Source organism: Athene noctua, chromosome 1, assembly GCF_965140245.1.
Source record: "Athene noctua chromosome 1, bAthNoc1.hap1.1, whole genome shotgun sequence".
In the NCBI taxonomy this organism is placed as follows: domain Eukaryota; kingdom Metazoa; phylum Chordata; class Aves; order Strigiformes; family Strigidae; genus Athene; species Athene noctua.
Genome location: NC_134037.1, coordinates 255,542,215 through 255,554,268, shown reverse-complemented (window position 1 = coordinate 255,554,268; position 12,054 = coordinate 255,542,215). Strand labels below are relative to the sequence as shown.

The 12,054-nt window shown below is 39.2% G+C and overlaps 1 protein-coding gene across 1 annotated transcript in view; it reads left to right on the top strand.

The window, feature by feature from the left end:
- Positions 1-11,244, top strand: part of TYR (tyrosinase) — a 51,271-nt gene extending 40,027 nt beyond the window's left edge. The window contains exons 4-5 of the mRNA XM_074932605.1: positions 2,298-2,479; positions 11,021-11,244. Of these exons, the coding sequence (XP_074788706.1) occupies positions 2,298-2,479; positions 11,021-11,244 (406 nt within the window). The remainder of the gene's footprint in view (positions 1-2,297; positions 2,480-11,020) is intronic.
- Positions 11,245-12,054: the final 810 nt, after the last annotated feature.

Genomic DNA, 12,054 nt, shown 5'->3' with positions numbered 1-12,054 from the left:
GGCTGCTCAGTGTTTTCTAAAAATCAGGCCTAAAGAAGTACCTCAGATTGAGCATTCAAAACTTACAGTATGGATCATCACCAGACTTTGAAAACCTCATCCAAGTCCTATCTCTGCCGCCTTCTTAAAATATTACCATGTTCCCATAACCAAAGTATCTCTGTACCTCTAACAGCCCTGTGCTGCAGAGAGGGACTATCTCAGCTCCCGTCTACAACTCATAGGAAAACAAGGCACTGATAGTCAGGGTGTCTTACTCAAGACACAAGTAAAAACCAGGCAGGGAAAGGATTCCAGTCCAACACGCCCTCATACCCTTCCTCAACGTAAATTAATGCCCTGGTTTCCTCTATATTCTGTATGTTTTTTCATGATTACTGAATTTCTCTATGCTGTTCTCCAAAGATGTAATCTGACTACAGATTTTCTGTTCAAACTTTCTCGTGATAACTGCAGCTGAAGCCTTGATATCATTGTTTAAATTTATCCATCTGAAAGCTTCAGATGAATGTTATTATTCTGACAAGAGTTTTTCTAGGGTTGATGATATTAACTGAAGGAGAGAGCCACAGATGAAGATTTTAATCAAGATTAATACCTGCATTGTTAAGGGTTGACAAGGTGTATGAACAAAGTGATGTTTTCATCTATTAAATCTTTTGGTCCTAAAAAAAGAACCAAGGCTTTGGCCCTATCTCTGTTTGGATGTGTGTGAGAGGGCATTAATTTGGTTAGGTTAGGCAAGAGGTAAAACTCTACTGGCAGAATCCCTGGATACTCTGCAGAGATCCTGGTATTGTTGTGCACTTGCATTTAGGGTCTGTGTTTTTGAGATAATTTGAGTCCCTGAACATCTGGTTATTAATTAGAAGGGGACGGAAGTCTGCGTCCTCCAGTCAGTGGCCAGTGTTGGGGAAGAGAAACTATTGATCCAAGGTCTCAAAATACAATCTAAAGGTCTTTTTAGACTGTTTCCATCCCCCGTAACTGATAAATTAATTCAGTGATCTGTCCCTGAGCTTGATGCTGATAATTGCCTCCTACACTGGGCATGAGGTTCCCATTGGGCATGGGGTTCTCTTTCTTCATGCATAAGGTACCTGCATCTACTCCCCCTGCAGCATCTTTCCACCTCTCATTTTATCCTGTACATCCAGGTGTCTGCTGACAAGCCTTGGTCACCATGCAAACAGCAGGGGATCAGGGGAAGGATCTGAGGAGTGAAACAAAGTGAAGAGCTGAGCAGAAAAAGCTTAGACACAAAGGGAGGAGAGCTGAGAATGTTTTGGAAGGCTGTTAATTTTGCTTTCCAGACTCATCCAGTAGTTGACTTGAACATGTCAATACAAACTCTTTCCAACTGAAGCCTTTAAGCTTTCTGCCTCCAAGTTAAAGAACAGACAGACATCTGATAGACAGCTAAGAGGAGGAACTTTGGCAGAGGAAAATGGAAAAGGAGCAACTGAGGTCAGAGGTGTGGGATTATGTGGCAAGGTTTCAGTAGTGAGGGGGCTGCAGAGGTGCCAGAAGCTGTCCTCCATGTCAGATGGAGACTGTTCCAGCCAACTCCAAGACATGCCTGCTGCTGGCCAAAGCCAAGCCCATCAGTGATGCTGGTAGTGCCACTGTGATAACATATTTAAGAGTTAAAAAAAAAAAAAGCTACACAGCAGCTGGGAAAGAGGAGTGAGAATGTGCAACACAACTATGCAGACACCAAGGTCAGTGACATTTGTCTGGAGAGACACTCTTTCTTGACAGATGACCTGTTTTATCAAGTTTTTGGACTCACAAAGCTTATCCCTTCTTCCTCAGATGTTTCCACCCCCTCTGTTGATATAAAACTAGCCATGGTGTAGCCATACTCCAAGGATACAAAAACCCTTGGTAAGAAAATAGAGGAAGGGGAACAGGACCAGATAACTGCCAACAAGATCATTCACAATCAGCTGTAAATATTTCTGAGGGTGACAAGGAAGGACTGAGGTCTTTAATCCTTTTCTCCCTAACCCTCAGGACCATTGAATTACTGAGCAGAAATTGCAATCAGGTCACAGTGAAACAGTGAACTGCATTTATGGAGTTTAAAAGCATTTTCAGCCTCTTTGCAGCACTGCAGGCCTTTGCTTTTTGTAGGCTTGCATAGGAACTTGGTACTGAAGTAGCTAACCCCAAATGATTTGGACAGTATTATCCGCACATAAAGTCATAGCAAACCCGTCAACACTTTTTTTAAATCTTCAGAAGAAAATTTCTGCAAATCTCCACCATTAATTGACATGCTTTTTCTTCTACAGCATTTTTGAGCAATGGTTAAGAAGACACAGGCCCATGCTAGAAGTTTATCCAGCAGCCAACGCACCCATTGGGCACAACCGAGAAAATTACATGGTCCCCTTTATCCCTCTTTACAGAAATGGAGAATTTTTTAAATCCTCAAGAGAGCTGGGATATGACTATGAGTATCTGCAGGAACCAGGTAATGTTACTATTTTGGGTAAATGTCAAATTTGTTGCCTATAAACTGGAACATATCTGTAAAATGAGAAGATATTAAAAAATCCTTCCATTCTACATTTTTCCCTAAATATAGTCCCAAATTGTATCTGCTTGTTTTCACATTTCTGGTCTGATGTAGAGTCAGTTTGATACTATTAGGAAAGTTCTGACCAAAAATCAGTCACTGACAACAATACTGTCTATCCTAGCCTATTAAAAGCAGAATCTGACCCAAATGGTCAGCTTGTGATCAGTACTGGGAAAAGAAGTGCTGGATTGTGAGTCTGCCATTTGCCCAGCTCAGCTGTTACAGTGCAACACAAATGGGAACCAGTGGGATTTTCAGATTTCTGGACAAAAGGAGGCCAGACCCAAAGCTCTCTTTCTGGTTTACAAATGTAATCTGATCCATTAAATACCCAGAGTAAAATTCACTGTGGCACCAAAGACCAGCAGAAGGTCTGTGCAGCATTTGAAACAGTGATCCATTGAATTTGTGCTTGCCCTATTGGTTATTTATATGAACACAACTTAATTCATAATGTTAATTTCATTTAATCAAATTAATTTTGCACTGTTTAGTCATGGTTTTGACTTGCATTGTTGTTCAGAGGTAGTTTTGACTTGGGCTTCTTGGCCATTTTCAGGCACAGGGAAGACAGAGGCCCTTGGGGCTGTAGCTGATGGGGAACCTCAGGTAGATCTGGACTTGGGATCATAGTAGTGGACCTCATAGTTTTGCTTGAGTATTACCAGTTTCCTTATTGTTTAAAGGAAGGGTTAAATTCTGTTAAAGATAAAATGTTGCCTGGAACTGAGGATTGCTCAGATAATTTGACCTCTACAAAACTGGGCCACTGGAATGATCAGACACCTCTCTTATGTTCAACACTGACAAAAGCTACCTGGGATGTGGGATGTAGTTACCATTGCAAAACATTGGCCACTGAACAGGTAGGTTACTGGGCATGTTTGCTTTTCCTTTTTGAGGCAGTAAATATTCTGTGAATATGTCTCTTCAGTTAAAAGGCAATTAAGAGTTGAAAGTCCAATAACTCTATAGCAAAAGCATCAGGGACATGTCAGCAATGCTAGCATTCTCATAGCTTGCTCTTTGTCTTTATCAAAACAATATCCGTTCTCAGGGCATCTCTGCTTTTCTGACAGTTTGCTTACTAATGGGGGAGTATGGTTTCTGCATACTTGATAAACTGTCCAATTATACATTTATCTTATTTTTTCACTTCTCGTGTAAAATCTAGCCTGTGATTTACAGTCATCCAGAAAACATATTTTTGACTATTTTATGTGTAATGAAAGAAAACTGCAACTCTCAAGTACAATTGTTTAAGGCTGGTTTAGTACTATAACCCAGAGACATAAATCAATATTTTTCCTAACATGTCATAATCAATTTGGCCAGCCCTAGTAAATAATAATCTAATAAAACTTTCAAATATATTACCAAAAGAATTATTTTAGTCTTATTAGTAGTATTTTTCCCTTTTTGTTCATGTTGCTGTAATTTAATTCCTGAGCAAGACAAGAAATATTTATACTTATTTTTAATGAAAGCTATTAGTTTCCTAAATTCACATTATTCCTAGAATTTTACCACTCAGTAGAAGTGCCAAATGTGATTTTCAGAAATACTGAGTCCTAAATTGGTACTGCAAAAGGAAGAAAATGGTAAATTATTTACCATTAAACAATTCACTTTCGTTGCCTCCTGGTCTTTTTCCTTTCCCAAGGGGAACACACAGTCCTCAGAAAATGAAATTCTTATTACATTCTGCCCATTATTTTAGATCAGAGGTAAGGAATGCAGTTCCTTAATTATTCTGAAAGATCAACACAAAGAGTGAAATTCAACCTCATTTAGAAAGTCCAGGTAAACCTCATATGTTGCTCAACCCCTTGATAATCTCACTGAGAAGAAGAGAGTTTAAGCTATTTCTTATCTGTAGAGTAGAACTGGTTACAAATGGAAAATGTCTGGAATCCCAAAATGCAGATATGGAGTTTCTTGGTAGTCTAGTATTTAAACCCAGACTTTTCTCCAGGTAGGAATGCTGAATCCCTGTTCAGTGGAGCATAGGAGTAAACACGGAATTCTTGGTAGATTAACTGAAGCAGGAAAGCCTGCTGAGCTTCCCTGAAAACTCCGGTGTGCTCAGAGGAGAAAAGAAAGTCTGTGACTGGCAGTCAGGAATTACTAGATAAATAGGGAAAAATTACAAGGAAAAAAAAAATCATAGCAGTAAAGATCTGGGGGTCAAGAAGAGGCAGAATTTCTGCAGATTTTCCAGATGAGGAGGAGGAAAGGCAGAGGGAGAGGACGGGACAGAGTGAGGAACGAGCACACAAGACCTGGATCCATCCTGTCCTCAAGCCCTGACTTGTTTGCTTTTAGAGGAAATAGCAGGAGGAAGGCAGCAAGGGCAGCAGTTCTGAGTTACAGCACCAACGACCTGGTAGTGTTGAAGCAAGACTACACAGAGCATGATAAGGCTGGTTACGAGAAATAAAACTTTGAAAGAATCCAATGACAAAATGACACTTTAATGTTAAATTATATTGTTGCTATTCCCAGGCGGAAAAGCTGATACCTGGAGCCCTGCTTTCCACTGAAAGGCAAATCAGTGTGTGACAGTATGTGGTTATTTTAATTGCAGCTTCATTTATTTTTATAAGTACAACAGCCCTGAAGCAGAAGTGGTCACAAACAGCGTGCATGGAAATCCATCCCTCAGGAATCAAAGACACATGTCAGAGTCTAGTTACTGAGGAGATGCTCTGAGAAGAAATCAGAGCAGACACCCAGCTTTCCTTGGCATGAGAACCATGAACTGTAAAACTACCACAACCCACATGGCTTACTGAAAACGAACATTTGTTAGCATCAATAAAAAAGATTTGGAAGACTAACGGCACCACCTAGCAATAGCTGTCAAAACAACTTCCTATGGCAAGAGCTATTCCAAGCACTTACATTTCAGGGCCTGGACTAAAAGTTGGTTCTTTTGTTTGTTTTTTTTTTTTTTTTTCCAGAAATGGGAATAGACAAATTCATAGACGCTGCCTAGACTTTTCTCCCCTCTCTCAGTGAAAACAATTTGATGACCAGTACATGCGTAGCTGGGTGATTCACATTTTTTTTGAAAAGCAGACATCTACCCTATTAGAAACCCAGGAATCTAACTATCAGTTGCAATTTTTGGACACCTCAATTAAAGATCATTGACACTCAGGGTAAAGCGAGGGATAAGAGCATTGTGATTACAATGTAGAAGGCCAGGTTGCTCATGCGTGTTGCAGGAAGAGAGCTCAGATCCAGAGTCAGACTGCAGCTCATTTCTATTTCTGGCTCTTCAGCAATTTGGTTGCAAAATCACATCCAGGCGAGTAGAAAATGTGGCAGCTGGCAAATATGATACCAGCATGGAGGGACTCTGTTGAGTCTCCCAGCTCAGGAACACACACTGTTGGCCACAATGTGAAAGGATGATGTTATGCATGTAAGAGCCAATAATAAAATAGTGACAAGCACAATAAAATGTGGATGCTGGGACAATAGAAGGCTATTAAAGGTGACAGTACTTGAGAAATGATGGCTTGAGAAGTGGTTTACATTTCTGAATTAAATAGAAGATGAGAAGAGAGCATTTTGTTCACTAGTTTTCTTCAGGCAGAGATAAGGTGTAGATTAAGGTTAATTAAAACAGAAGGAGAGAACCAAAAAAAACAGGATGCAAAAATATATTTCTCATAAAAAGGAGTGTTACAGATATTTTAATGATTATATAATGATGCTTATTAGAGGAACAGAAATATGGATTTATTTCTTTTTCTTTTTGCTAGGAGCCACTTAGGGGTAGAAAACTATCTTTTGGTTAGTTATTAACACCCTAGTAGCATATAGTGTGGTGGTATCAGGTATCCTCTAGCCAGATCTCACTTCTTTTTTTCAGAAATATATATAAGTAAACTGTGAAAGAGCGCTTATGAAGTGCAAGAACACTGAGGTTGTCAAACCAAAAATAAATATTGTTCTATAAATGCACCCATGAATTTTTGATTTATCTCCTCTCAGTTCTCCAAAGTAATCATTTTTTGCCAGCAATGCACTCTGCGGATGTGCCATCATTGCCAGCAAGTGGGCAGGACTCCACAGAAATGTTACCATGCAGAAGTAATAGGTGGAGACAACTCTGAACAACTTCAGCACAGAAAAATTAATTATAAAGCTGTTGTTATCCATGCAGAAGTGGTCTGATTCTCACAACATGCAGAAGTCAGAAGACAGCCTCATGATGAAGTCTTGGTCATAGCTTCCTGATTTACTCACCTTGCACTGAAGGCAGAATTGAAAGGGAGAAGCTTGAGTTTATATCATTAGATACTGTAGCTCTACCATAAACAACCCACTACCACCCATTGCACAGCACCTCTTGCAGTACAGTGGCAGTGGACTATGATTTACAGTCTTCTTCAGACCTCTTATTGTTCTCAGAAGAGAACCTTACAAAAGACTTTGAAGCTGTAAAAATGAGGAGACTCGGATGAAATCTGTGGGAGCTTTGAACTTTCTCTCTCTGTGAAAACAAGTAATCCTGCCTTAAAACAGACTGAGAGACTCAATAATTTTAATCCCTCTCAGCTCATCTTCCTAGATTTGTTTGTGGAAGTCTCAAAGGTACTTCCTTTGACCACCCAGAGGCACACAATCAGTGAACCATACACACACAAGAAATGGCAGAAACAGAATAGAAAGAACTTGCTCACCAGGATAAGAAAAATTTTTCAACATTGATCTAATAAGAAGTGTTTGTGCTGCCTCAAGGTTTGCTTTAAAACCTAATGCCCATTAACTATCCATGTTAAGAGTAGAAAAACATGTCAGATGGAATACCAAGACCACAAAAATATCAGTGGGGCTATGGAAATAGATAAATGACAGAAATGTTGTATTGTTTGTTTCTTGGTTGGCCGGAATTTTTATTCCTGATTTGTGAAATTAACCCTGGAAAGTTTAGGTAGAAAGAATATCTAAAATATATACATATTCTTTTTTAAAAAATTATAAATAATCAAGGGTTTTTTTCATCTTTGGGATCTATTATATCAATAATGTAGTTTGACGTTATCACAAAAGGAAAATCTCAAGATCCTCAATAATAGATTGGCCATAACATGTTTCTTCAATTATCATGGAAAGTCAATATTATTACCCTAAATATAGGAGACACACATTGCTTCACCTTAAAATTACACTGTTGTTTCCCACCCTCTCAATGACATCCAGCAACCCCCACAAAATAGACTGCCTGGTATTATACAATTACATTAAATTACATTTAAATTACATTTTAAAAGAATGATATGATGTATTAAGAGTAAGAAATGATTTGTTGCTGTTACCTAGAGCTAAGACGCTCTTTGAGAAGGAAGAGTATGTCAAGAGTTGAATGCTAAGACCATGGCTGAGGTTAATCACTGCTATTTTCCTACGAGAAACAGCGATATGAGGAGATATTGCTGGTATTAGTCACTAATAGGAGGACAGACACCAAGCACCAGCCTGACCTGGCTTCCTCATGTTTTGTCATGAACCTTTTGACTGAACGGGCAGTTTTAATTGATGTTCATGGAAGCTTTCAGGAAGGATTATAATTTGACTCTAAATACTGATATAAAAGGAATAGAATTGGCACTGGCTAATGTCTCCCACAAAGCAGCTATGTGTCATCCCCCCTACCACCACTCCCTTGACACTTTTCCCAGGTAGTCATCAGCAAACACAGTTGCTGCACTCTTGGGCCTTGCACAGTTAGATATTAAAGAATAATGGTAATGGAATACTTGAAATCTCAGTTTGCATGACTGGCAGCCAGTCCAGTCACAAATTTACCGTTGTGTTAGAGTCACAGATTAGCAGATTATGGGGTCACCTGGGGTGCTCCATCCTCTGACACCCAGAGTTGCCATGGCAAGTTTATGATAACAATACCAAACACCTTTTTTTCAGCAAAAAGAAACAGGCAGCAGATGCCAGGAGGTGGCTTTTGGCTTTGAGCTAATTACAGAAACTGTACAGACTGAGGCTGAAAGCAAGAGAAGGGCATGTTTGACTGATTATCAGGATATAATGAAATAGATTAATCCCTTCTGAAAGGGCCTGCCGTGAAATATGACATCTCATCATCTCAAAGTCATCTTATGTTTTACCGGGAAGAAGATAGCTCAGATCTCCAACAAATATTGATGGAGGAGAGAGTTGGTTCAAGGACAAAATAGAAATTTAAGACATCACTTCATATTGTAGATAAATTCAGCAAGGAAGAGAAATTTGTTATAATTCTTTTTCCATAACATTAAAACAGTATCAAGTTCCTGTTACGTATCAGTTTCCTTTCATCATATGCATACCCCAGTTTAAATCACCAGATTGTTTCCAATTTAGATATGTTTGCAATATAAACGTAAAGGAACTAAGTTAAAATACATTGGAGTTACAAAGTCAAGTACACAAAGTTGAGAAATGCCAGCTTTAAAGTTCTTTTTATAGTCATAACTCACCCTCCACCTCTACATGTACGCATTATCTTTAATTTCACAGGTCTTTTTTTCCCCAGACCACCACCTCATTCACTACACAGCATAGACACTGTTTTTTTAAGATCCAGATGTCAAATACTTTTTACTCTTGATTTTCATTTTCCCAGTTAAGCAGTGTGCAGCCCTATGGATGATTTATAGCACACTTTTAAAATGCTATCCTGAAGATGTTTCCTCTAACGCTTTTATTGGGTGCCGATCACGAAAGCAGCTGAGTCCAGCAGAAATATTAATTTATATTCACAATACAAAGGATTCAGTGAATGGTACTGTCCTCATTTGACAGATGAGAAATGAAGGATTAAAGAGATAATGTACCTCATACCCAGAGGTTTGTGAGGGTTCACTCTGAAACATCGAGAACCTAATTTTTTTGTAATCTTAGAGTTATATAGCATTTATATGTCTAATAAGGTCAGAAGTAGAAGGCTGAACGTGCAGACTCTTGCAAATACAATCTCAGAATACAAAATTGGATTAACTAGAAAACAAGGACCAGAGAAACAGCAACCAAACATTCCCCAATGTGAAGCCGAGTTGTAGGGACAAACAAGCTATGTTCATCCTAAACTCATCCTAAAACAGAATTACACCTCAGAAAGTGATTCAGACATCAAGAGCTAAGGACAGCTTAACCTTAAAGGCGCTGCAAACCAAAAGCATCTTTTCAGAGCACAATGCATGTAACAGCATGCACTCAGAAGCACTGTGATATAGAAAGGTATATGGCATTACTCTTCTGGGCACCGGTGAAAATGCAAGATGGCAGGAAGACATTTATAGGCTTTGTGTGGGTATACCACACTAAATATGGTTGAGTACCTCTACATCAGTCCGGATGCATGAACACTATTCAAAAATAAACCACCATAGGGAGAAGTTGCCCAGAGAGGTGCTTTTTTTCCCCCTAATAACTAATAATTAGAGCTAATACTAGTAATTAAAGCTAGTAGTAGGGAGATGTGGATTCCAAATCGTCCTTGTCCCAAGGAGACAGGTATTCCCATTTCTCAAATTCAAGGCAACACCTTGTTGAGTGCATTGTGAAGAGGCCACCTTTCAAACTCTATTGTGAAGTGAGCACCCTGTATGGTGGGGTTTTCTTAACTCATTGAGCCATAATGAGAAACACAGAGGCACAGACACACACATTCATAGTACAAAGCAAGAACAGAACTGATTATCTAACCAGTGAGAAGCTGCCCTGGATTCACCAAAGAAAGATGATTTCTTGTGCAGATAGTGACCAGAGAATAATTGTCTATTGCCTCTCACTGTGCAAAACTATCAAATGAAATGAGCAGGGAGAAGGTTCAGAATTAGTGAAAAAAAGCTTTTTTTCACTATATATATAGTGAGATACAGATAAGACAGGGATCTCCTTGTCACAAGAAGTGATAAAAGTTCAAAGAGCGGCTAGAAAAACTGATGTAATGAAAAAGAAAATCCTCCAATGATATTATATCTGGTTCAGGAAATCCCTGAGCTGCAAATTGTTGCAGTCTGGGTAAGTATTTTCTGAAAAGATCAAATAGTCTTGATCTGTTCTTAAATTCTTCCTAGTGCTCTGCTTCAGTTATTGTTGCCAATAGGATACTGAGTTAGCAGGACCTTTGTCCATACTGTATCAAACTTCTTGGGTTGTAGTCTCACAGTTTTGACAAAACCATAAAAAGCACAGGGGAGAGTGAACTCTATTCCTGCCTTTAATGCAAAGACAGAGAAACAGACTCTAAAGACTGAAGAGATTTTTTAAAACTATTTATGACCTTCAGAAAATTTCTACCAATGTAGTCTCTTTTTTTCACTCAGCCTTCCAGTATTATCTGTTATACAACTTCTATAAACTGACGGTACATTGCATCATGTAAAATGACTTTTGTTTTTCTGTGTTTTTTTCCAGCACTTGATTCTTTCCAGGAGTTTTTAATACCCTACCTTAGGCAAGCCCGTCAGATCTGGGCTTGGTTGGTTGGAGCAGCTGTGATTGGAGGCGTTGTGACTGCTGTGCTCACAGGGCTCATTCTGGCCTGCCGGAAGAAAAGAAGAGGAACTTCTTCAGAGATACAGCCCTTGCTCATAGAAAGTGAAGATTACAACAATATATCTTATCAGTCCAATTTCTAGAGGCCTCCACTAACTCAGTGATGTTACTAAGGTGCTAATCAAACATGCAGTGTTTGAGTCATGTTTACAAATACCTTGTTGAGGTGTGCTGCATAAGCAGGATGGGCAGTCTTGCTCCTCAAGGTTCTTGTAATCTCCAGTGTTGTAGTATCTCATCAGATCCACTCCTACAAAAATCTCCCAGATCCAACATAAGTTACCATGCCACCCAAAGAACACGCTGTATTTCCTATGCTTGATTAAATAATGCTCCTATGAAACCACACCGGCTCATGTGTTGGTGGCTTTAATATATAATTCTCTGATCTTTTATTTGCTTTTTTACAACTGTAGGCTCCAGTCCTGCAGCCCAATCCATGTGTTTGGATTTATTGAGAGGTGCCTGACTGCAACATCAGTGCTACATTCAAGCTATGTTTAAATGTAAGAGCAGAAAGAGCCTTTCAGATTCCATAATGTCCTGTCAGTCCTTGACTGAATGCCATCAGCAGCAGAAAACAGGTTCTCCGAAACCACTTCTCACTTGTCTCCAATGCTCCTGTTAGTCATCTTCTACACCATCCTACATTCATTTGAGGAGCTGATAAGTTTTTAGGAGGTGAAACCTAGTCTCACTGTGTCCAACTCTCTTCAGTTTGACGTAACAATTGCTTATATTACATTTGACTTCTGGTTGTTCAGTATACATATATTTCATATAGGTAACCCATACATAACAAAACAAGGTGTGGTGGGTTGACCATGGTTGGCCACCAGGTGTCCGCCAAGCTGCTCTTCCCAGCAGGAGAGGGGATAGAAAATATAATGAAA